This window comes from Aptenodytes patagonicus, chromosome 8 (assembly GCF_965638725.1).
Source record: "Aptenodytes patagonicus chromosome 8, bAptPat1.pri.cur, whole genome shotgun sequence".
Lineage (NCBI taxonomy): Eukaryota > Metazoa > Chordata > Aves > Sphenisciformes > Spheniscidae > Aptenodytes > Aptenodytes patagonicus.
This window is the reverse complement of record NC_134956.1, coordinates 14424937-14448525: the sequence shown is the minus strand read 5'-3', so window position 1 is coordinate 14448525 and position 23589 is coordinate 14424937. Positions and strand designations below refer to the sequence as shown.

The 23589-nt window shown below is 64.2% G+C and overlaps 1 protein-coding gene across 8 annotated transcripts; it reads right to left on the bottom strand.

Moving 5' to 3' along the window:
- Positions 1 to 1284: 1284 nt before the first annotated feature.
- Positions 1285 to 23044, bottom strand: USP19 (ubiquitin specific peptidase 19). Of its 8 annotated transcripts, XM_076346481.1 has the most exons (28): positions 22964 to 23044; positions 19066 to 19165; positions 18653 to 18897; positions 16730 to 16786; positions 15482 to 15610; positions 14786 to 14919; positions 14047 to 14454; positions 13386 to 13653; positions 13096 to 13252; positions 12919 to 12990; positions 12273 to 12388; positions 11739 to 11953; positions 11223 to 11424; positions 11007 to 11140; positions 10655 to 10813; positions 10459 to 10569; positions 10185 to 10295; positions 9928 to 10029; positions 9415 to 9555; positions 9114 to 9232; positions 8751 to 8888; positions 8297 to 8661; positions 7594 to 7704; positions 6823 to 7039; positions 6345 to 6497; positions 6068 to 6231; positions 5807 to 5985; positions 2750 to 3946 (listed from the first exon to the last, which is right to left on the bottom strand). In XM_076346481.1, the coding sequence occupies exons 3-28, from the start codon at positions 18759 to 18761 to the stop codon at positions 3713 to 3715; spliced, it is 4305 nt and encodes a 1434-aa protein (XP_076202596.1). In that variant the 5' UTR covers positions 18762 to 18897; positions 19066 to 19165; positions 22964 to 23044; the 3' UTR covers positions 2750 to 3712. The 8 variants fall into 8 exon arrangements, with proteins under 8 accessions (XP_076202601.1, XP_076202602.1, XP_076202596.1 ...); XM_076346486.1 differs by lacking the exons at positions 2750 to 3946; positions 19066 to 19165 and adding an exon at positions 1285 to 1462; XM_076346487.1 differs by lacking the exons at positions 2750 to 3946; positions 19066 to 19165 and adding an exon at positions 1285 to 1462 and having other exon boundaries at positions 11739 to 11947.
- Positions 23045 to 23589: the final 545 nt, after the last annotated feature.

The following is a 23589-nucleotide window of genomic DNA, read 5'->3' as shown; positions in this document are numbered from 1 at the left end:
CTCCCCGCTTACCGGAGCCCGCGGGGGCAGCGGCGGCGGCAGCGGCGTCGCGTCGCGGGGCGGCGGGCGGCTGGGGGGCGGCCGTGTCGGCGGAGACGGGGGGCATGTCGCGGGGGGCCGGGGAGCGGGGGCGGGTCGGGGGCGGCTCCGTGGCCGTGGGAGGGGGGGGGAGGGCTCAGAAGCAATCCACGAAGCACTTGAAGGTGAGTCGGAAGAACCTCATTGAGGGCGGCGGGGCGCGGCGGAGCGGGCCGGGCCGGGCGGGCGGCTCAGAGCCGGGCTGCGGGGCCGGCGCCGCGCGGCCGCTCCGGGGCTCTCTGCGCCGCGGCACCGGGCGGCGGCGGAGGCAGCGACCGGCCGCACCGCCCCCCGAGTCCCATTGGACGCGCCGCCCGCCCGCGGCTTGACGGGACTTGCAGTCCCGCCGCACCGGCACCGGCACCGGGGCGAGGCGGGGACGGCGGGACAGAGGCCGCGCCGCGGGGCACCGGGGGACACCGGGGAACGGGGCGTCACCGGGGCATGCCGGGCACTAGGGACACTAGGCGATAAGGCACTCCGCGGGACAGCGGGGGACGGGGCGCTCCGGGGCACACCGGGCACTAGAGCACCGGGACTTGGAGTCCTGGCGCACCAGCCGGCACCGGGACTTCCAGTTCTGGCGCACCGGCACCAGGGGACACCAGGGGACACCAGGCACTAGGGCACCGGGACTTGCAGTCCCGCCACACTAGCACCGGGGCACACTAGGCACTATGGCGGCAGGACTGTACTGGGGGACACCGGGCAACAGGGCGCAGCCGGCAGCAGAGCACACAGAGAGGCAGCGGGCTCCAGGGTGCACCAGGGGACACTGGGTGTCCCCCCCGCTGCTGTAGGGTGCACCAAGAAACACCCAGCACTGAGGGACATCAGGGGACAGCGAGCACCAAGTCACACCATGGGCCACCTGCGGGCAGCAGAACCCAGCGGGGACAGGGAGCACTGAGTGCCAGGGGACCTGGAGGGGGCACTGGGCTGCAAGGAGCACTGGGGGGCACGGAGCTGTAGGGTACACTGGGTATCACAGCACACAAGGGGACATGGGGCATGAAGGCACCTGGGGCAGCAGGGTGGTGGGGGCCCCAACAGCACACTGGGGGACAGGGTGCCCTGGGGGGGCTCAGCAGGCACCCGAGGGTCCCAGGGGACAGCAGGCAGCGGAGGCAAGTAGAGTTCAGAGAGTTTAATGAGCGCAGGACAAGCCCCAACCCCCCCCATCCCCCCACCCCCCGGTGCCCGGCCCGGCCCGCACCCCCTGGGGCAGGCACCCCGCAACGCCCTAGTCGACTTCTTCCATGCTGCTGTAGGAGGGGGCCGGGTGCTCGGCAGGGCTGGCAAAGCGCTCGGGGAGGCCTTCCGCGGCCAGCGCCGGGGCTCCTTCGGGGGCCAGGCCGGATCCGAACGGCACCGGGGGCAGTCCCTGCAAGCAGAAGGCGGGCATGAGAGGGAGACCAGGGGCGCGAGAGGGAGACCAGCACCCTGCCCACCCATCTTCTCCCTCCCCATTCCCAGGGGGCACCTGGGGGGACACGGCCCCTCGGGGGGGGACCCCACGCAGCATGTAGAGCCCCATGGCCCAGAGAGCAGCAGCTGGTGCCAGCCCCCAGCAGCAGGGCAGGGGGAAGGCAGCGTGCCCAGGGCCCCCAGCGGCAGCCCCTGCCTGCCAGAGGAGAGCCAGGCTGCAGCACGCTCAGCCCGGCGCTGCCGCCTCTCCCCAGCCCGGCACTCATGCCCCCGGGGCTACCGCGGCCGGGGCCAGTCTGAGCAGAGCCCCGCGCCCCTGCACGGGCACCCAGCCAGCCTGGGCGGCAGCAGCGAGCCACAGGGCAGGCTGCCAGCGCCTGCCGGGGTCTGAGGAACAGCCTAGCCCGGGCTTTGCTGCCGGCCACCCACCTCCAGGGAGGGTGGGCAGGCAGGTGCAGGCAGCGGCTTGTGGGCCCCAACCCCAGGGCATCAGCACCAGCCAGAGCAGAGGTCACCCCACCAGCGCCAGGCACTGACTCAGCCCCACGAGGCCAGCGCCGTGGGCGAGTGGGAGAAGCCGCCGAGCCCCGGGGCAGCAGACAATGAGGTGACTGTTCCAGGAAGGGCACCTCATGACCCCGCCGGGCTCCCTGGCTGGGACCCGCTTGGCCGGTAGGACACCACAGCACATGTGCAAGAGGGGTGCAGGACTGAGGTGGGGGGAGCCCTGGGCTCCCCACTGCCCGGCTCAAGCCCCAGCCAGAAATGCAGGTGAGCCCGTCCCTACCAAGCATCCTTCCCCAGCCAGCCAAGGGCACCGCCGGCAGGACAGAGGCGGAGACGGAAAAGGAAGTCACAGGGCTCTGAAGTCACCTCTCGCACCCAAACATGCCAGAGCAGTCTGAGCCACACTCAGCCAAGGGCAACACGTCTCAATGTCAGACACTGCTGGAGCTGTCAGCCCGTGCCCCAGCCCCACGGGACAGTGTGCTGCTGGCCCCCGTCGCGCTCCCCACACCCTGCACGTGCCCCACCGGGGCTGCCGCCCCACGGCTGGGGACACCGGCAAGCACCTGAGCCCGCTGCTGCACAGGGTGCACCAGGCACCCAGCAGAGCCCAGGGCACCATCCCCGTGCTGGCTGGGCCAGAGAGTCGCCTCAGGCACAGGAAGGTCACTGGCTCCAGCACAGTCCCTGCCCTGATCTGGGGGTCCCATCACACAGGACAGGCATGCTGCATCTCTTTGGAAAACCTGGCTTTTATTAACACACTGAGGTCCTACCAGCGCTCCCCGACCCCACGCCTCTCCCGTGGCATGGGCAGCCGGGCCCCTCACAAACGAGGCGCTGCACCACGCTCCCCCGGCAGAGACCCGGCGCCCCGGAAGCAGCCAGCTGGGGCCGAGGGGGGACAGCCCACATGCCCCATGGCGCTGGGGGCTGGTGGGAGCCAGCAGCCCACGGAGGCAGGTGCTCACCATGGGCACCCCAGCCTAGATTGCCAGGTTCCCCAGCAGCTGCCCAGGGGAGAGGAGCTGTGGCGGGGCTGAGCCTCTGGCTGAGCAGGGAAGCACACAGGCCCTCGGTGACAAGCCCATTCAGCCCCAGCATGGGGGTGCGATGCGCACAACTCCTGGTGCATGGGCAGCTGGCACCAGAAGGCTCAGGGGGAGGCCGGCAAGAGGGCTGGCCCAGAAGCCGTGGGTTGCGCCAGCCCCAGGGAGCACAAGGCTCCCGCAGCAACGCAGCTGGGCGAGGCGGCCGGACCAGGACCCATGTCAGGGCATCCTGCCCTTGCTGCAGCCTCCTGGCAGGTCTCCGCTTCTTTCTTGGGAGCCAAGCAGAGGCGGTCGCTATTCCCAGGGGGTTCCCAGGCCCCGGCCGCGCTGCAGCGTCAACGTCCCCTCCTGAGCAGCAGGTAGCCACGAGGTCTGTCCCGCTCCCAGCGGGCAGCAAGGGTGAGGGAGGGCAGAGGGGCTCCTGGTTCTGGGCTGTGCCTTGGCAAGGCAGCGGGCTGGCCACGCAGCCCTGCCAGCTGGCACAGGAGATGCCAGAGCAGACAGGCAGGAGCCGACGGCCCCATACTTCCCTTGGCAAGTCCTTCCCGGCAGTTTCTGTTCTGCTGCCCGATGTCTTCGTCGCGTAGCGTCCTAGGACGGCGCGTGCCTCGGCAGCCCTGCTCCCGCAGCTGGCTGCATGCCCATGCCTATCTCCAGCGGGTCTGGTAAATGAGCGGGTAGAAGACGTTCAGGAAGAGGGCCACAATTGCGGCCGTGGTGGCCAGGACAAAGTATCTGACGCAGCCTTCGTCTGGGTGCTGGGGGGTGCCCGGACTCTGCTTCTGGCCACGGGGCCTCCAGGAGTTTCTTGCAGGCCTTTGGGGCGCCTCGAGCTGCAGCTCTTGTTCTTCAGCCTCCAGTTCCTGCCAGATCAGAGAAGCCTGCGATGTGGAAACCTGCGTCAGCACTTGGAGAACACAATGGGCAACACCCCTTGCCATCCCCCGGGGCAGGCAGATGCCTGCAAGCCCAGCCCCGTGCCCAGCCAGCCCTCCTCCCCATGCAGCACCGCCGCGGTCACACCCGCCCCCGCGGCTCTTCGGGGTCTCCGGTGCGTGGGGCGCAGCCGGGCTCCGGCGGGCGGCTCTGCGGGAGGGCGCGTGGGCAGCTGCCAGGCAGGGTCTTCCTGGGGCCGTGGGGAGCGGAGCAGGCAGCCGGATCCCGGTGGAGCCGATGCGCTGGCATTGGTGGGTCCAGGTGGCGAGGGGGCAGGCAGCAGCCAATCACAGCCCAGCTTTTGTGATCCCAACAGGATCTTTCAGACGACGGCCAATCCAGAGCCACCTGGGGCAGCAGGAGCAGGAGGCGCAGTCACAGCACAGCCAGTCACAGCTCTGCTTTGGTGGGAGGGGATCCTCTGACAGCCAATTGTAGCCCAGCTTCCAGGATCATCCGCAGGCAGCCAATCACAGCCCGGCCCTTCACTGTGCCGGTGATCACGCAGAGCGGCTAATCAGGGCGCAGGTCTCCGGAGGGCACCCCGTGCCTGGGAGGGTGCGGGTGGTCTGAGGTGCTTGGGGACCCGCTGAGCCCCGGCGGGATCCAATGCTCCCCATCACTGTGGGGGATCCGGTGCTGCCAGGGGCCCGATGAGCCCCGGTGCCATGAGGGGCCCCGATGAGCCCCGGCGCTGTGGGGCATACAGTGAGGCTCGGTGCCGCCCGGGCCCCTGAAGGCTCCCAGAGCCGGCGTGGGATGAGCAGCGCAGCCTTCCTGTTGCCCAGGCCACCCCCAGCGAGTGGGGCTGCTCCAGGACACGCACAGCCCCCCGGGACAGGAACAGCCCAGGCAGGCGGACACCAACATGCCGGATGCCCTCTGGCCCCAGAGGCAGGCAGCTCCCGTCCCCAGCTGAGCGGGCAGAGCCGGGATGCCTAACCAGAGCCGGGCCAAGGGCTGCGTGAGCCAGAAGGGCCGGGAGGCCAGGCCAGAAGGGCCCCGTGGGGGCACAGGCGTGCAGCTGTGCCAGAGATGAGCTGAGCATCGTCCTCAGACCCCACGGGGCCACGGCGGTGCTGAGTGCGGAGGGAAGGGCTGCAGCACAGTGATGCAGGGGGGGGGCTGGCCAGGTGGGCGCCGTGCCGCGCCCTGCCCCAGCCTGGGCCTTCATGTCTGACATTCACACAAAGATCAGCCCAACTGTTCCCCGCCAGTGCATGCCGAAAGCACGCTGCCGGTTGGCCCACCCTTCCCTCCCGGGCGGCCCGGCAGCAGAGCTCGCTCTGGCAGGTTTCTCTTCAGCACCCTGCAGAAGCTGCCAGGCCCCTGGCTCAGCGCTGGCATTTGCCTTTTTTGCACCTAGCTTGGCCCCGAGCTGGGCCCCAGCAGAAAGCGTCCCCCACCCTGCCTCGAGAGCGGCTGCACAGGGCAGGTTCTCACTGCTCGCTGGCACAGCCAGCTCCTACAGCACTGCTCACAGCCTTCCTCCGGTCCAGACCCTGGTGAGGCTGGGCCCCCTCCTGCCTCCTCCAGTGCCCTCCCACCCTGATGACGGGAAGCAGCTCTCCTGTGGTCCCCCAGGGCAGGGACCGTCCCAAGCTCACAGCAAGAACAGGGCAAGAGAAGCCCCAACGCCCAGCCGGCACGAGCTCTTCGGTGTCGAAGGGGGGCAGGCACCAGACTGCAGCTGCGCCAGGCTCCGTGGGTGCTGGCAGAGACAGGCTGGGCCCTGAGTGTGGGCACCTGGGCACGTTTCAAGGCTCCGTGGCTCCAACAGTGCCGAAAGGGACGCGAGCTCTCACCTGGCTGGCAGCAGCTTCGGCAGAGGGGGTGCGCTCGGCTCGGTGGTCTGGGGGGTGCCCTGGCAGGGGTCTCTCCACAGGAGAGTTCCTCCGGCGGTAAAAGAGGACATACGCGTATCTGGTTACCACCTGGCTCTCATCCACAGTGGTGACTGTGCTGTCGTCGAAAAGCCGCCAGCCTGAGAGGAGAGAAGGGTTAAGCAAGCAGACAGGCCACGGCTGCAGGAGCGGAGGGGGGCGGTGAGGGTGGCAGATCCTCACCCACGTCACTGCGCTGGCTGTTCTTGTCGTTGGGCAGGCGGGCGTATGCTGTGTAGTGCCCCCCAATCATGCCTCCGTAGTGGTTGATCACAGCGTACAGGTCATACATGGGCAGCTGCTGCTCACCCTTCCGGCCGATGCAGAACTTGCTTAGGTCCAGGCTCCTGCGGAGAGAGATGGGGACAGTCAGGGGCAGTCAGTGTTAGGCAGGGAGAGGCCGGGCTGCAGAGCAGCACAGGCAGCGCCAACCCAGGCACTTCGTCCCCCAGGCTCTCACCGGACGGGGAAGTCCACCATGTCGTTGATCTTGTCCCTCCAAATAAAGCTGCGGAAGGAGAAGCGCTTGAGCTGGATGATGAGGACGTTGGGCAGCCGCCACAGCATCAGCTGCTTGGAGGCCTCGCGGTGCTGCTTGCACTTGGGGCAGTACCTGGGGGAAGAGTATGCTCATTACTGGTGTGGGGAGAGCCTCAGGTCTCGCAGCCCAGCCCAGCCCCAAGGTCCCCCACATGTGGGGCTAGCAGAGGGGACACGGGAGGTCTCAGCCTCCCCTGCCAGGGGCAGGCCAGTACAGTCCTGCGGAGCGCTGGCATTGCTCCCTGCTGGCTTATGGCCTCCCTCCCCAGCGCACAGGGAAGGCCAACCCAATGCTCCCGGCTGCCAGAAGAAACAGCGTGCAGGCCCAGGCAGCTCCTGGGAAACCCCCGCAGCTGCCTGGGCCCACAGGCTGGAACCCACCCTGCTGCCTTCCTCACCATGCTTCCTCCGGGGCCAGGACTTCGGGCTTGGTGAAGAGGTTGAGGCACTGCTCCAGGGTGAAGTGGCCAGCCCGGGCTGCTTCACTAGCCGAGCCCGGGTCCTCCACACACTCCAGCTCTTTGGACTCCACCAACACGAACTCCTTGAGGCGCTCATTGTTCTTCCACACCAGGGCAAGGGAGCAGTCGTCTGTCAGCTCCAGGGGGGTGTCACCTGCCAAGGGGCGCACACCTCACATACCTGCCCCACGAGGCTGGGCCAGGCCACCTTGCCGGGGCTAGCAGCAGTCTTGTCCATCCCAGCTCGATATGGCGATCACGCAGTGCTGCCAGGAAGGGACAAGTGCCCCACGGCCAGGTTCACCACCCCAGGGCAGCAGAGCCCCCCAACCAGCAGGGGACAAGGCTGGCACAGCCCCTCTCGGCAGCGCCTACATAACCAGCACTGGATGTGGGCAGAGTTCAGAGAAGAGGTGACCCAGAGATGACAGACCCCCTGTGGATGCAGGAGGTTGAAGGGAATTGGTCTATTTGCTGAGGAGAGCAAGGAACATCATGCCCAAGAGCAGCTTCCAGGCAGCAGCTCTGTGCAGCAAAGCCCTGCCCTCCCCTATGCCAGATGCAGCTTTCACTGTCCAGCCTGGAGCCACCGTCACATCTGGGTTCACCTTGTGCCAGGCAGCCTCTGGCACCCTGGCCAGGCAGATCCACCACCCTGCCAGAGGCCGCAAGCGACGAAGGTGGCGCTTTCCAGGGCTCTGGGCTCACCTTTATCTTCCAGCTTGTGCTCTCGGTTGGCAGTGTCGATTTTGTTGATGTAGAACTGCGTGGCGCGGGCACTCAGCGAGTCTGGAGTGTGTTGGTACCCAGGGATGGCAGCTGTGGACAGGCAGGGACAGATCTGTGGTGGCACTGCCTGCCTGCTCTGCGTAGGGGCCAAGAATTTGCAGTGCCCCCACCCCCACCTCACATGCTACGGCCTTGCAGGGACACAACCACGTGCCCCATGTCCTTGACTATTTTTAGCAGGCGCCTGCCCCTGGCAAGCTGCGCTCCTCTGCCTGCCTTGCCCCTTCGCTGCACATTGCTGCCATCCTGAGACGAGTGTCTGGAAACGTGACAGCCAGGCAGCTGAGCGCAAGAGGCTGCTCCCGTGCAGCTGAGTCAGAGCGAGGGAAACGCTGCACTCACAGCCCCGAGGAGCTCAGCCTGTGCCGGGCTCTGCCCTCCCACGGGACTTGGAGGCTTCTGCCAGCCCCTGCTTTCCCACCTCTCCCACAACAACACAACACTCCAGCCTCTTTCCTCGTCAGGTCTCCGCTCTGCCCCACGGGCTCTGCCAGGGCAAGGCAGAGCGTGGGCAGGCAGGCATTTCAGGTGGGGCAGCACTGCCAAAACACAGCTCCCAGGGGGCTCCTTGGGGCTGCCTAGGCTCCTGGCATAGACACGGTCAGCACCGCAGCACTCTTACCTTCTGGCTTGAGGGCTCTTTCATAGGACGGCTCCTTCTCACAACAGCTGTCGCCCTGCGACTCCATGTGCTCAGAGAAGCCCGAATCCAAGCTCAGCAGGGAACTCCTGGCTGCCAGGACCTTGCTCCGAACAGTGCTGGTGTCCCCCAGCTCCGGGTGCAGCTCAGGCACAGCTGGCGAGAGTGGGGGCTCCTGCAGGAGGCTGGAAGCCCTGTCCCCGTCCCCCAGCTCAGGGGCAGAGGTGGCCGCTGCACAGCTGCTCTTGGCCAGGGGCTCCAGCTTGTCTGGCAGCAGAGGCTGCAGCCCCTGCTCCGGCGACATCCGGCCCAGCTGGAACGGAGGCTGGAACACGCTGACTGAGTACCTGGGCAAGGAGGCGGCAGTCAGAGCTGGACGGGCACAGGGCTGAGCTCAGCTCCGGGGCAGAAGCACCCCTCCTCCCTGGACCCTCACCTTGCATAGCCCTCCAGCAGCTGGGCCAGGCGGGCATAGGTGAGGCGGGACTCCGGCACGCTGATGAGGAAGGGGAAACCAATGTTCTCGGGGCGGCACAAAGCCTTGTGGTCTGGCCAGTGTGTTTTCTGACATGCCCTGTAACACATACAGCCCCTGCTGAACCCAGCATCCGCGACCACCCTGAGCAGGAGCGTGGCAGGGCTGGAGAGGTGCACTGGGGACAAGGTGAGCACCGCGAGCCAGACTGGCTCCTTCCCAAAGGCCAGGGCCATCCCACCTCCTCCCAGTGGGCTGAGCAATTCCATCCATCCCTTCAAGGCAGGAGACCCTCCCTCCCTGCCAGGCACCAAGCCAACTCACACGTTGCAGTAACCGACTCGATAACACCTCGTGCAGCGCCTGAGCTTCTCATCCTCCGGCAGCTGCTTCTTCTGGCAGGCTGCACACTTGGCGACAGGGCCGCTGGGCACCTGCGGACGCTGCAGGAGAAAGAACCCGTTGGGCAGGGAAGGGCACCCGGGCAGGACAAGGCAGCCTCGGCAGGCACCCACGCTTGCTGCAGCTAGTCACCCTTGCGTGCAGCTCTCCCCCTCCTGCTCAGCCCCACTTGCAGGCTCAGCCTCCCTGCGTGCCTCCTGGCAGTGCCAATGTCCCCTCTTACCTGCTGGACCTGCAGCTCCACCACCCGCTCCTTGGCCAGCTCTGGGGACAGCACTTCAAAGCAGAGCAGCAGGTCCGTGGGGGAGACTGTATCCAGCGAGTTGGACGGCAGGAACATGCGGTGGAAGCGATTTTTGATCACCTGCCAGGAAAGCAGTGGAGCGGGGCTGTGTGAGGGCTGCCCCACGCTTCCTCTCCTGAGAAAGCCACAGACCTCAGCCCCACAAGTGACCTGCAGGGACAGCAGCACCACAGGGATGCTGGGCTCAGCTCACCACCCCGCCAAGGGAGGATGGGCATCCCTTGCCCGACTGTGGTGGCCCAGCCCTCCTGAGCAGGGATCTGCCTGGCAGCACCCTGTGCAGGACACTGCCACCCACAGATAAAATCTGCCCCATGGATATGTTGGACATGGGCAAGTGACTGTCGGTGGCCACATTCTCTGCAGAGCTGCGGGAGCCGGGGCACCCACAAGAGCAGCCCATGGCTTGCTCCCCAGCTTGAGCACTCTCACCTCTGCCAGGCGCAGGTTCTCTGGTTTCACACGCACGCTGTGGGCCACCGAGTCAAGTACCTCCATGGCACTGGAGTTCTCCTTGCTGATACTCACGAGAAACTGCCATGAAGAACGTGCCACATCAGTCACACCATACCAACACACGTGGGTCCTGGCTTAACACAAGGCTCAGCCCGTTAGCACAAGACCAGCTGCCTTGGACACCTCCAGGAGTCCCCTCAGGCTACCCCCCCAGAGCAGATGGTGTCCTTTACCTTGATGGGTTTCTTGTGCGGCTCCTTTGCAAAGTAGTAGACAGTCAGCACCTTTTGCTTCTGTGGGAGGGGAACGGGGAGGTACAGGAAGGGGTCGAAAGTGATGGACACCTGCAGACACGAGAGCACACTCAGTTGTGGGAAGTGCTTGTGGCTGAGATCAGTGGGGCAACAGCCCCAGTGGACCTCAGATCCGGCCCTGCCCTGTGCTCGCTGAGGGTCAGGAGCCTGCTGCACAGCCAGGACAGGGACAGAGCCTCCAGGGATGCCCTACCTTGGAACACACCGGGCACACCAGCTTGGATTTGTACTGGCCCTGGAAGAGGTCCACAATGAAAGAGTCATTCCTCATCTTGTGTCGCTGCCAAGCCTCCTCAGCTACCACCTGCAGGGAGAAAGGGCTCAGCACTACGCTAAACCACACAGGCCGGGGCTGCTCTCCCAGTGGCTTTGGGGAGGGACATCCTCACCTCATCAGGCCTCCCATCCGAGTCAACAGTCTCTGTGTAGGGCTTGTTCTGGATGCGGTTGAGGTCCTCGTGCAGGCCATCGAGGAGGAAGGCCATGAACTCCTGAGCATCGTGCTGGGCATAGCCAGTGAACTGGCTGGCCTTGCTGGCCACAATTGCCTGGGGGGGAGCACAGTAGTCAGGGCTGGCCAGCAGCCCCCCAGCAGCACTGCCTGTCCCATGCACAAAGCCTGGCTGCACCCACCCACACCCGCCTAGTTCTCAGCGGCATTAACAGGGCAGCCAGGTGCCCACAGAGGGGTGCTGGGGACCCACAGCAGCTCCCATGCAGCACTGGTGCCTGCAGCCCTACCTTCAGTTTAGAGGGCTGGAAGGCATGGTGTGTGCCCTTCCACAGTGCTCGCAGCAGCATGGCAAAGCCAATGGCCAGGCGTCCCCCCGTCCCCAGCGGGTTGTTGTAGTTGATTTCTGACTCAAAGGACCGATCTGTAAGAGACGCAGGAGAGGGTGGCCGCTGGCTGCACCGTCTGAGCAGCAGGGCTCTGCTGGGTTCCTGGTGTGTGCTCACCATGGAAGTAGTCGCGCAGCTCCCGGGTGTTGGACAGGGACTGGATGACGCTGTTCATGAAGCAGGTGTTGCCCAGGTTCACCAACCCCGTGAAGCCAGGCAGGCACACCTTCTTCTTCTCGTCCTCATCTTCATCATCCTCCACGCTCTCAGTGCTCACCGGGCTGTGTGTCATCGGTGGCACCATGCATGTTGGTTTGGGCTGCCAAAGCAGAGGCGGGTGTAAGGGTGCTGCACTCAGAGGGTCTCTCTGGAAACACCGGGGGAACCCAACTGCCCAAGGCACCCCTCAGACGTGGCTGGGCTGGAGCCACCACACCATCTCCCACCAGGACTGGGATAGACAGGCCAACTGCTGCCCCCAATCCTGCCAGCTATGACTGAGGAACGCTGCCTCCTCCTCCAGGAACAGTTTGCTGATCCCCAAAGCAACACCGAGGAGGTGGGGTCCTATGAGAGGGACAAGCGGGCCCCCCTTTCCCCCGCCCAGGTCAAATCCGGTGCGGCCCCACTCACTGAGGGGATGTGCGGCTCTTGCTTCACTGCCACATGCTCTGGGGCCGTACGGGCTGCCACACCATCCAGACCCCCATCTTCCATGCGCGGCTTCTCTTTGTCACTGGCTCGGGCCTCCTCCTTGCTGGACAGTGGGTGCTGGTTACTGCCGGGGGGGTTCTTGTCCAGAGGGGTAGGGCCTGTAGGCATGGCAACCTTTGCACCACCCACTGCACCTTAAAAAGGGGGAAGGGTGGGCCTGTGGTTAGCAGCACCGTGCGCTGCCCACAGCGGGGCTGAGCCGCTCGGTCCACGCTCACACACAGGCTCTCTCCTACCCCTCTTCCCCATGAGCAAGGGGAACAGCGGTGCCCTTCTCCCAGCGCTTGGCTCGCCCTGCCCCACACCCCTCCTGCCCGCACCCGCTCAGCCCCTCTCCTTCCTCACAACCCCGCGCCGGAGGATCCGGCACCATCCAGCTGCTGCCGGCGGCAAGGAGGGCCCATGCCCACTGGGGTGCAGCAGGCAGGCAAGGCAAGAAGGCAGGGTGCAGACCTCGTGTGGCTGGAGCCTCCAGCCCCCCCCAGCGCTGGCTCTGGCGTTTCTTCAGGCAGACGTCGATGCGAGACACCGTGAAGTTGTATGTGCACTGGTCCGGCTCAATAAGGTTCCTGCAAGACACGCAGCAAGTCAGGGGTGCCCCAGACCCCCCAGCAGCCTCAGACATACCAAAACCTCTGCAAGGCAAGGCCACGGCCTTCAGGCAGTAGGGACCCGGCTAGCAGCAATCCTGAGGTGGCCCTGGCAAAGCAGGGCAGAAACCCTTGAGCCTAGCCACACTGAGCACACAGAGGGCCCCTTTCCTGGCAGATTCATTCTGCTTGGCTCCACATGCCCCCTCCCACTGGACATCACCGCCCAAAGTGCACACAGGCTGGTCTGGCTCTGTCCCCAAGAGCTCTAGAACAGCTGGGGGAAGACTGCAGGTAAGGAGACACTGGGATTTCCTCCCCTGCGAGCCACCAGATCTCGTCAAGCCAGCCCAGGCTTGGGGCATTAGTGCAGCATGGTGTAAGGGAGACCCCCAGGTGCAGAAATGAGTATGCCCTGCACAGACCCACCAGCCAGGACTGGCTCCTGCTCCAGCTCTGCACTCTCAGCTCCCTTGCCCCGGTGCAGGCTGGAAGGACAGGAGCCGTACCTGAGCTTCACCTGCCACCGGAACACTGTGTGGGGCCCGCAGCCAGGATGGAGGCGAAGGAAGTTTGTGTCGCTGCACAGAAATTGGAAGCGAGTGAGAAGAGGTGAACAAACAAGCAGCCCGGCCACAGCCAGGAGCTCCACAGCAGCCTGGCACTGTCCCACGGCACACGTGTACCTCGTCTGGAACACCAGTGTGAAGTCCTGCTCCCGGAATAACACCTTGGACGTCTCCTTGTGGATCTCCTTCACGTAGACATGCACCACCACCAGGTCATTGCCCTTCTCGTATGAGTCATTCTTGACAAAGGTCAGGCTCACAAAAGGCTCTGGCTCTGAGTGAGGGAAGACGCGGAGAGAGATATTACCTTCCTTGCACGCCGAGGCAGCGCTGCAGGCTGACCCAGGAGAGGTCCTGAGCAGATGGACCTTCCCGACCAGGCCAAACCCTGAGCTCCAGCCACTCACCATCAGCTGCTGCTTCCAGAGCCACGTCATCCTTGGACCAGTCCCTCTTCTCACCATCTCTGCCCAGGGGAGGGGTGGCCGTTGGGATGGCCTTAGAGCTCTCTCCCAGGACAGGCGTGCAGTCCCGGCCCCGCAAGGCCTCAGCAGAGCTGCCTGGCTGCAGGACTCTTTTCTCCACGCAGGTGGCAACGCAGTGGGGGAACACCTCTGTGGTAGCTGCAAGAGGTGGCATCTCCACAGGAACAGTCTCCTTGGCCAAAACCACAGCCTTTCAAGACAGAGGGACATGGTGAAAAACAGACACCGTCACCCCCGAGCTGGGACATGGTGAAAAACAGACACCGTCACCCCCGAGCTGCCCCGGCCCACCCGCTGTGACTCCTGCCAGCCAGGCAGGCACAGCCCCACGCTGCCCACTTCCCCCACACATCCCGTGCTCGGCTCGGCCTTGTTATCACCAGAGCACATGCTCAGCCCAGCGACTGTGCGGTCCTCACGTCACCCTCTCCTCCACCACAGCCAGGCCCACACCAGCCCTCAGCACCACCTGCGGGACCCCAGAGCGCATCTCATCGGCAGGGATGGGTCCCTGTGCGAGCAGCATCCCCTGTGCAGGGGCTGAGGGAGCAGGGGTGTCCCATTCTGCCAGGTCCTCGCGTACCTTCTCCAGTGGCGGTGTGGGGTCCACAAGGGCCGTGGGTGCATCGATCTGGCTGGCTCTGCCATTGCGGCGGCTGCCTGCCCTCCCGCTATGCCCTTTGCTGGGCTCCACGCTCCCAGTGACTCTGGCATTTGCCTCCTCTTCAGTGGGAGCCACTTTGAGGTATACTGCCCGCTTGGCGCTGGGGCCGCTCTGTGTCCCTGGGCTGGCTGGGCTTTTCCCTCCCAGGGCCTCGCTTCTTCCCGGAGCGCGCTTGGGGTTGGAGGCCTCCCGCCGGGACCTCGGCGGCTCTGCACCTTCAGCCCTTGGCTCTTCAGGGGCCAGCTCTGCAGAAGCAGCCTTCTCCTTCCCGTTCTCCCAGCACACGGCCCCTTTGGCCAGCTCTTTGGATCCATCTTTCCTTCTCTTCTGTGAAAGGCAGTGCAGCACAGTGGGAAGGTATCCAGGCAGCAGCACCTCTCACGTTCTTTGCCAGCCCCTCACCCTCACTCCCCCTTCCCAGAAAGCACTAGAGCTCTGCTCCAAAACCTGGAGACCATGTGGCAGGCAGGAACGGGGTATGATGACACCCCCCCTCCCCAGGACAGAGGCAGCTGGCTCACTGCCCTCAGGCAGCACGTGGATGCAGGATGTGCCTCACATTGCTCCCTGAGCAGCTCAAGAGCAAGGAGTGAAACCCTCACCCCAGCTCCCCCGGGCTCCGTAAGCTCCCTCAAAAGGCAGATCCTCCCCTCCTCACCAGAAGCGAAGACCAGGTATGCAGTGGGATCTTCTTCTGAAGCACAAGCTGTAGAAAGTTGCCCTTCTTGCACTGGACCTTGCTGCAGGAGCTCTCAATCTCCTCATAGAACTGACAGCTCCACTGGCGCCCATCTGCAAGCAGAGGGGGACTGGCACCTGAGGCAGTGCTCCAGGCAGCTGTCACCTAACCCACAGCCCCCTTTCACCTGTCCCAAGGATCAAAGGAGCACTCATCCAGAGCCAAGGAGGGTGCAGGCAGGCTGCCACCACACCCCAGGAGCCTTCAGGGTAATGCCTGCTTCCCTGGATTTGCTTTGTACATCTGGCTGGCCTCCTTCCCAGAGGGAAGGCCCTGGGCCTCTCTGCCCTCAGGGGCACAGTCACTTTTCCAAGGGATACCCAGGGCCGACTCAGTCATCCCAGCGAGCAGGGGATAGAGATGCACCAGCACAGCAGTGGGTGCTTGTTCACTTGGCGCAGAGGCCAGCTCCTGTCCTCCCCAGCTCTACACCCTTCTTCTTTTACACTGCTCTTGTATCAGCCCTGCCTGCTGGCGAAGCTGTGCCAGCTGACAGCAGGGCATTGCCTCTGAAGGAAAGGTTTTATGCCTGCCTGGATCAGCCCCACGTCTAGCCCAGAGCTGCGCCAGGCCCCACTGGAGAAATGCCTGCAGCAGTCGCTCTGTTCCCCATACCTGGTAGTTTGACCACACAGTCCGTGTCGGTGAAAGCAGCATCCACATCCTCCACCTTCAGAGCTCCACTGCCCAAGTTCAGCTTGACAATGATCTCGTCAGCGTTCTGCTTCCAGTCCAGCAGCAGCTCTAGGAAGAGGGAGGGAAGTGTCACCCACCCGCTGGGGCATGAGCCTGCAGTGCCCAGTCCTTGGCTGGGGAACACGAGCCTGAATGCACGCTCGGTTCAAGGAGGTCAATGCAGGGGACACAGATCATGCCAATTAAACGGAACGCTCGCAACCTGCTCTCATCAGACAGACCACCAACAAGAGCACGTGTTGCGGCAGGGCAGGTGAATCCCAGTGGGAACCAGAGAGATCAGAAAGGCAGCACTGCTCTCGGCCCCATCATGTGCAGCAGCAGCGGCTGGGAAGAAGGGGTGGCTCCTGCCAACTACAAAGCAATTGCTGCTTTCCCAGGGAACAAGGAAGCCACAGAATTACTCTGGGGGATTCAAGCGGACTCTGATCACAATCAGAAATTGCCACTTCCCCTTTGCCTATGCAAACCAAGCAGCCCAGCTGCAATCACCAAAGCACTGTACTCCTGCCAGGTGAGCACTGCTAACACGGCTGAAACACGGGCAGGCCCACCAGCCGGGCAACAACACCGCACCCAGGGAGAAAACGGTGCAGCAGCGTCACTCCACTGCAGGCAGAACCTCCATCGGGTGCCTGCCAGGCTCCAGGTCTGACCCTGTGGTGTCCTGAGGTCTTCAAGGCAAAGAGGCGATTCCAATCACCTTAATTTAAATCAGGTTTGTTCTACCCTCTGTGGCACGAGGATGTCCTACTCTGTCCTCAAAGCAGGCCTGGACCAAGGCAGAAACCAGCCAACAGCACCACTGGGTGACACGGCTTGGGATCTTCTCAGCCCAGCATGGCTCCCTGCTCAGAAACAAGCAGGACAGATGCCGGCAGCAAGGCGTCCCAGGGCTGTGCTCAGTGGCACCGTGACACCTGAGTCGGAAGCAGCCTACCACGTGCCCAGGGCCTCTTCCCTGCAGACAGCCCTTCCCAGCCACGTGCACCCTTCTCTGCCCCTGGGAAGGCTGCATCCTGTTAAGACAAATGCTGTGGCAAGGAGCGCTCAGGTTAGTTCTGCTCCATGCCGGAGCACGGGACAATGACAAGGTGAGAGTTTCAGACCCCTCGGCAAGGGCACTCCATGGCCATGCGCTGACAGCTGGCACACACCTCGACTTACCCTCTTCTGAGTCCTTCTCCTGGGCGGTCTCAGCCTGCTCAAGCTCAGGGCGAGACACTGGTGGGTAAAGAAGCAGAGTGCGGGCAGGTCTGTCATTCTGTCACCTCAGAGCATGGGCCGGCACGCTGATGCCCAAAATTTCACACATCACCTCCTTCTCCCCTGAACCTCTCTCCAGGGTTTTCATCCTGCATGTGCTGCTCATTTCCCTCCTCTGCTTCCTCACACCTCTCCCTTCCCTGGAGCCCTGCCTCCAGCACCACAGCAAGCCAGCCCCCAGGACAGCTGCTCTGGGCCACACCACCATATCCCAGTCTAACCAGCACCACAGTGGGAGCAACACAATATTACTGCACCACGCTCACAGCGCTGCTTTGAGACATGTCTCAGTGTGGAGCTTGTGGTAACCGGGCTGTGTGCCCCTGCTCAGTGCACCAGGCCCTCAGTCTCCAGCTGTATAGAGAAGTCCTGCCTTGATCTGACAGGGAGAACCTGACATTTGGGTGTGCTCAAACCAATTCTGCTTTAACAAGAACACCATGCGGCCCAGCTGCACTTTAACACTCCCATTCCTGCGCGAGCTGCCAATGTCCGCGGCCAAAACCTCCCTCCAGATCAGGCTGGGGAACCAAACCAACCTGACACCTAATCTCCGCTCCCCGCAGGACTACCTGCAACAGCCAGAAGAGTCTCAGGGCCTGCTCCACCCCCACAGGGCAGTGAGCTCTGCCAGGCAAGGGGCTCAAAGCGACAGCACCTTGTCCTGGAGCAGGAACCAGTGGCAACGGGAGCTGTGGTCTCCACCCTGGAGTGCTCAGAGGGCTGTCACTGCCTCCCTTGGCCAGCTACAAACCAGTAGGAAACCTCTGCTGACCACCGCAGTTACTGGTGCAAAGGTGCCGGTGGGGCTGGCAGCGTGAGAAGCGCTGCAGCGGCACTGCCTGGAGGATCTACAGCCTGCTCCAGCCCTCGCCACCCCTGCACAGAGGGGACAGAGGCAGCACAGCGGCAGCACAGCCGCACCGCAGCCCCCAGGAAGGCAGAAGCCTCCCGCATCAGAAGGTGCAGAGGGTCAGACCTTACTGGAGAGATACAGTACACCTCCCACATGAGAGAAGGCGCAACGTTGCGCTCTCTGCACCGTGGGGTTTTGCATCGGGGACTGCAGCCAGCCATTCCAGCACAGACCTCAGCAAGCGCTCGTTTACCTTGCCCTATAAAACACCCTGTGATTTTGAGGTTACAACACTCATAACGGAGCAGGCACAGAAATCAAGCAATTTTCCAGGGCTGCAGGAACTCTTGCCTGCATCCTGCCCGCAGGCATTCCCCGCCCCACAGCGGAGCCTGCACCTGAAGCATCGTTTTTGTCATCGGATACACAGCAGCTACGGAGGGAATTACTCCACAGCAACCATTCCACTTGAGCCACACCTTGCCCTGACACAGAAGCTAAAGCACCAGCCCCACCCATGGGCCCCGCACTCAGCAGGTGCTGTCAGCACCCAGTCGCCTCCTCATAGCATCTGGCCCCTGAGAACCGATGGGGAATTAGCACTGCCTCCAGCTGCAAGACCACCTGCAGGCTTCAGTCCCGCTGCCTCTGGATCAGGGCAGCTCAGCCCCAGCCAAAAGCAGAGCCTAGAAACAACCACCGAGGCCAACTCCAGCCTTAAGCTAACAAAGCCACAGGACCGACCTTCCTCACGTAGCTGGGGCTGAGTAGCGCCTGAAGGAAGGAGGTTACAGGTCCAGAGAGGACACTGTGCCAAAGAGGATCCCACATCACATGGATTACCATCAGCTGCAGGAAGCTATTAGTTAAATCTGCTTATCCCTGAAGCAGATGGCTGCGAGGCTCCCACCCTGCGGGGCTGAGAAACCACTGGCCTGCTCGCTGCAGCGCTGCCGAGGTGCTCTCACCTTCCTTGCTCTCCTGGTTGGCTCGATCCTTCTGCTTCTTCTTGTTGGTGGCATCGTCCAAGCCCCGAGACACTCTCCTCTGGCCAGGGGCATTGGTGCTGCTGGACATTTTCAGCCGTTTGGAGGACACAAACGGCCCACCGGGGTCGGTAATGGAGTCTGGGTCAGGGGTGCGACGTTTTCTTCCTGGCCCAGCTATCTTGGCGACTCTCTGTGGTCAAACTCTCTGGCAAGGAACTAGTGGCCTAAAGAGAGGAGAGAGCGAGCGTGGCAGGAGGAGCGGGTGAAGGCCCAACAGCATCAGGATCCGTTCTCTGCCCCAGCGCTAGGCCCTCCCAGGGCCAGTGCCCTCACACGACCTTCACTGCGGTGTTTATGGGAAGCCCCACATAGTGCTCAGTGAGGAAACCTACCTCATCACAGCTGTTACAACGCTTACTGCCAAAAGCATGGGCTTGTCAGAGCTCCCAAGATACAACCAGGGGTCTTCTCTATGTGGCACACATTAAAAACCTGGAAAGCAATTGTCATGCTCATGGCTCCCACTACAGCAATACCGGCCAAGAGGAGCCGCCAGCGCTAACACCACCAAGAGGCAGAGCCGAGGGTGAGGACACGGGGAGGCCCCCATCCACAAAATTAAGCCTCCAGGGTCAACTGGGGCAGCTTGCCCCATGGCTCGGGGCGGCAGCTATTTCAGTCAACCAGTGCCCCATGTAAGAGGGCGGGAATGGGAGCAAGTAACGCCCTAAGAAGGAAGAAAGGGGAGAAGCAGGAGCAGGCCCAGGACAGTCTCCCATGACAGATGAGAGCCGAGCTCCCTGGCAAGAGGAGAGTTCCTCCCCCTCCGCCCACCAGCTGGGAGCTTAACCAGCGTGACTGCACCTTGCACATTCATCTCCCCACCAGTTTACAGACAGCGCCAGCGGGGCCTGGCCTGGAAACAGGACACCTCTGCTCCTCGTGCTCCAGGGAGAGGGCAGGGCGCTCACCCCTGCCCCCTTTGACATGCCCTCCCAGGCAGAGCCAGCTCCGCTACGGGGTTTGGGAGCTGCTGGCCCAAGGGCTGGTCTCAGTTTCACTCTCCAGTTTCGCCCTCGTGTGTTCACGGCTTTGATAGAGGAGAGCTGGAACAACCCGCTAAAAACGGTCCCGCTCGAGGTGCCTCCATGGAGGCAGTGAAAGCAGAGAGCTGGGAAAGCTTCCTCCCTTGCTGCCCCGGCTGCACGCCCTGACCCCGGTAGTGCTCTCCTGCCTGCAGGGCTTTGCTGCGGGGGAGCGGGCCCAGCTGCACAGACCCTGCCCACCCCCAGGTGCCGGCAGCCTGCAGCAGCTCCCGGTGCACTGATACACACCTCCTCCCTCATCCTGTGGCCCTGCTCCCATCTGAGGACACAGAGCTGAGCCCGAAAGCATCTTGGTCTAACACAGCTCCACCAAGCCTGCCACCTTCAGCAGGAGGTGAGCCGCGCCCTCGGGAACAGCCCGTCCTGCCCCCACCCGTGTACCAAGCACAGACCCCACAGCTCCGCTCGGGCACGGCTGGGGAGGCAGCTCCAAGGGAAGCGCTCGGTCAGAGGGAGCACGCTGGCAGCTCTGTACTGCCCACCCCACATCATCGGGGTGTTTGTGTTCTAGAAATGCTCAGGGCAACAAGTAGCCACAAAGGTGGAGTCATAGCCACAAACTGCAAGGGACCCCAGAGAGCAAAGCGGTCCCTCAGCTCTGGCAAAGCCAGCCCCACGACAGGCGCTGCGTCCAAACCATTTCTCTTCAGGCCAACCCGCCCTCGTAACCAAGAGCCACTGAAGCCAAGCGAAAAGCTCGAGTGCCGAGTCCAGCCCGGCCACCTGGCACAGGCAACTCCCGCCACCTGTGGTGGAGGGGCCCAAAACAAGAGACATTAAGCAGGGCCCAGCATCAGCCCCAGAGAACTTCAAAGAGTGTGGGAGGAGAGCAGTGCCATCCCCAAGCTGCTACACACACTAGGTCTCCCCGGGATGCAGCAGCGCCTCTGGCTGCAGAGGGAATGGGAAGGGCCCCTCGCAGCAGCAAATGTGGCCATGGTTCACAAGGCTGGGCCTCTGATGCCGGCAGGCCGCTGCTACCAGCCACACACCACTGCTCAGCTCCAATCCCCACCAACACCGAAACAGGTCTGCTACAGGTGCTTCCTGGCACTGTGAAAGCTAACCTAGGCTCGCCAAACGCATGAAAGTGGTTTTTGCCGAATTTCTTTTGCCTCTAGGGTGAAAGCCCCGTGAGGAGTGGGAGACGAGCAGCAGTGACTGCTTCATGCAGGGCCAGGCCAGGCTCCATCACCTCCTTCCTGCGCCTCCAAAGGGGTGGCACAGGGTAACTGCCGCGCAGGGCAACAGCAAGCTCTGCAAGGGGTCCTGGAGGGCTGAGAAAAGATCATCGTCCTCCCAAGAAGGGGTGAGGGGGAGAGCTAGGGTTGCATGTCTGCTGTCACTCCTCCAGGAGAAGCCTGATGCTTTCACGCCTCACTGAGGGCTCGATTCCCTCAGGCGCTTTGCCGACAGTTATTGCTAACCGCAGGCAGTAGCCGAGCGGAGCTGGGGCTCTGCCCAATTCCAGCTGCCAGACTGATGCCAGCCCAAGGCCGCTGCAGGCACCATGGGGTTTCAGAGGAGTGCAGACAAAGCACAGGTTATTCCCATTCATCTGTTCTAATCCCTGAGACTTTCTGCCTCTCTGCCATCAGGAAACACGCAGCCAGGCAGGACATTCAGCCCCCAAGTGTGCAGGGGCATGGAGGTTTTGGCACCGCTAATGTCGGCACTATAGGAGCTGCTGCAGGGGAGAGATGGTGAAAGGCTGCCCTGCCTGGATGCCAGGTGTACCTCCGAGGAGCACCCGATGGGCTGGGCGCTCATACAAAACCTTACTCAATCCTTCTCTGAGCCAGGAAAGCCTGGCCTCGCTGCTGAGAGGGGAGGTGCCTCCTTGCCCTCTGCTCTCCCAGCCTTTGTGCTGGTCCGAGCACCCACGTGGCTGCAGCGTGTACTGGATCAAGACACCAGCCAGAGCGAAACAGCTTTCTGCCAAGTTTGCCTTACCCTAGAGCAGTTCCCGAACCCAGTTCATGCTGGGGCTGCACAAACACTTTTACTGGCCAGAGGAAAGGAAGAACTCAGGAACGGGAGCAAGGGGCCGGGGAGAAGGGCTGCCCCTTCCCACAGCAGTACCAGACTAGGCTAATGTAAACGCTCAGGGAATGACAGCAGAAGGTGCACAAGACGCAATTTGCCCCGTGTTTGGGGCACATTTAGCACTTGGCAGGAAGGGGCCCCCTGGTTCTTGCCTGCAGCACCCCCCCGCTCAGCGCCCAAAGGCCTCTACTGGGGTAGCTGTGGAGGAGGTTGGCTATCCCCCAGCCTCATCCTTCCACAGACTTTTGGCTCCTCCATATCCCAAATACAGCCGACAGAAATGCCTCCCTCACGCGCACAAGTACTTTTGTCACCTTCTGCTCCTTGCCCCCCCTGAGGGATCAGAAATCTCAAGACTCAAGCTCACCTCTTACTTCAGTTTCTCGGCGTGCTTGGCATGCAGGCTGAGCCACGACAAGTACAGAGCCGCTCGGGGCAGGCACCCAACCCAGCACCGCCACGTGTAATGTTTCCAACCCGCGTGGAAATCACCGTGCCCCCAAAGCACCGTGACAGCGGCGAGCCCTTATAGCCGTGCTGCGTGGTGAGCCCGGCAGGCCCGGCTGCCCCCGGGCCCTGACAAGTCTCTGGGGAAGGTGAGTCTGACCAGACAGCAGCCGGCGGCGGGCCCCCGGCCTGCCCTGCGCTGCTGCCCGGCCTCAGGCATTCGGAGAGGGGAAAGGGACAGGGAACGGTGCTTCCGCCCAGCCGCCCGAGGGCCCCGGGCCCAGGCGGTGCCCCCACGCTGGCAGAGCATCAGGTCACAGGCGGCGGCCCAGCCCCGCGGCTCCTGCCTGAGGCTGCCGCGCTCGGCCCGTCCTGCCGCGCCCCGAGGCTGCGCCGCCTGCCCCCCGCCGCCCCCAGCTCCTGCCCCGCCCCAAGCCCCCCCGCCTCAGGCCCCTCTCACGCTGCCCCCGCCGCCATCCGCTGCCCCCTCCCACACCGCCTCGCTCCCCGCCGCCACGGCCCTGCCTCCCGCCCCCCCCGCCCGCGGGCCGCCTCCCGCCGCCCCCGGGCCCTGCCCGCCGCCGCGGCTCCCGCCCTCGCCCCGCGCCGCCGCCGCCGCTCCCCGCCCCGCTGGGCCCCGCCGCCGCCGCCCCGTCCCGTCCCGGCCGGTCCCGGCCCGTCCCGCACTCACGGCCCCGCCCGCCGCTCCGGTCTGTTTTGTTTCGAGCCGAAGTTCCGAGCGGGCCGACTCAGGAGACAGGCCCGAGCCCGTGACGCACTTCCGGAAGCCGGCGGACGAGCCCACGTGACGCGGGAGCGCGGTGTGTGAGAGCGGTCACGTGACGCGAGGCCGGGCCGGCCGCTGGCCCGTTCCCTCCCTCTCCCGGCGCCCGGCCCGGCGGCGCCATGGTAACGACGCCGGCCGTGACGCCATCGCGGCGCCTCAGGGGCGATCCGCCCCCAAGGGCGGGCAAGGGCGCGACCCGGCCCGGCGCTGCCGGGGCGTTCCCATGGCAACGGGCCGGGCGGCGCCGCCCGGCCCCGGCCCCGGCCCCGGCCCCGGCGGCCCGCGCCTGGTGCGTGCGGCCCGGGCCCGCCGCGTCCCACGGCCCCGTTGCTGGTCCCGCAGGGTGTCCCCTGCGGCGTCCCCCAGCCCCGCAGCCAGCCACTGGCCCCGCCGGCTGTCCCCCGGCCCCGCGGCTGTCCCCCAGCCCCACAGCTGTCCCCCGGCCCCGCGGCTGTCCCCCAGCCCCACAGCTGTCCCCCGGCCCCGCGGCTGACCCCCAGCCACGCCGTGCCCTACACCCAGGGGCTGGC

Excerpts from the sequence above, each read along its gene's own strand:
- USP19 (XM_076346481.1), bottom strand. The coding sequence starts at position 18,761 with ATGTCCAGCAGCACCAATGCCCCTGGCCAGAGGAGAGTGTCTCGGGGC. Across the intron at positions 15,611-16,729 it reads GGAGAAGGACTCAGAAGAGG|AGCTGCTGCTGGACTGGAAG; the intron begins GTAAGTCGAGGT and ends CCCTCTTCCTAG. Across the intron at positions 13,253-13,385 it reads TCTGGAAGCAGCAGCTGATG|AGCCAGAGCCTTTTGTGAGC; the intron begins GTGAGTGGCTGG and ends TCCCTCACTCAG.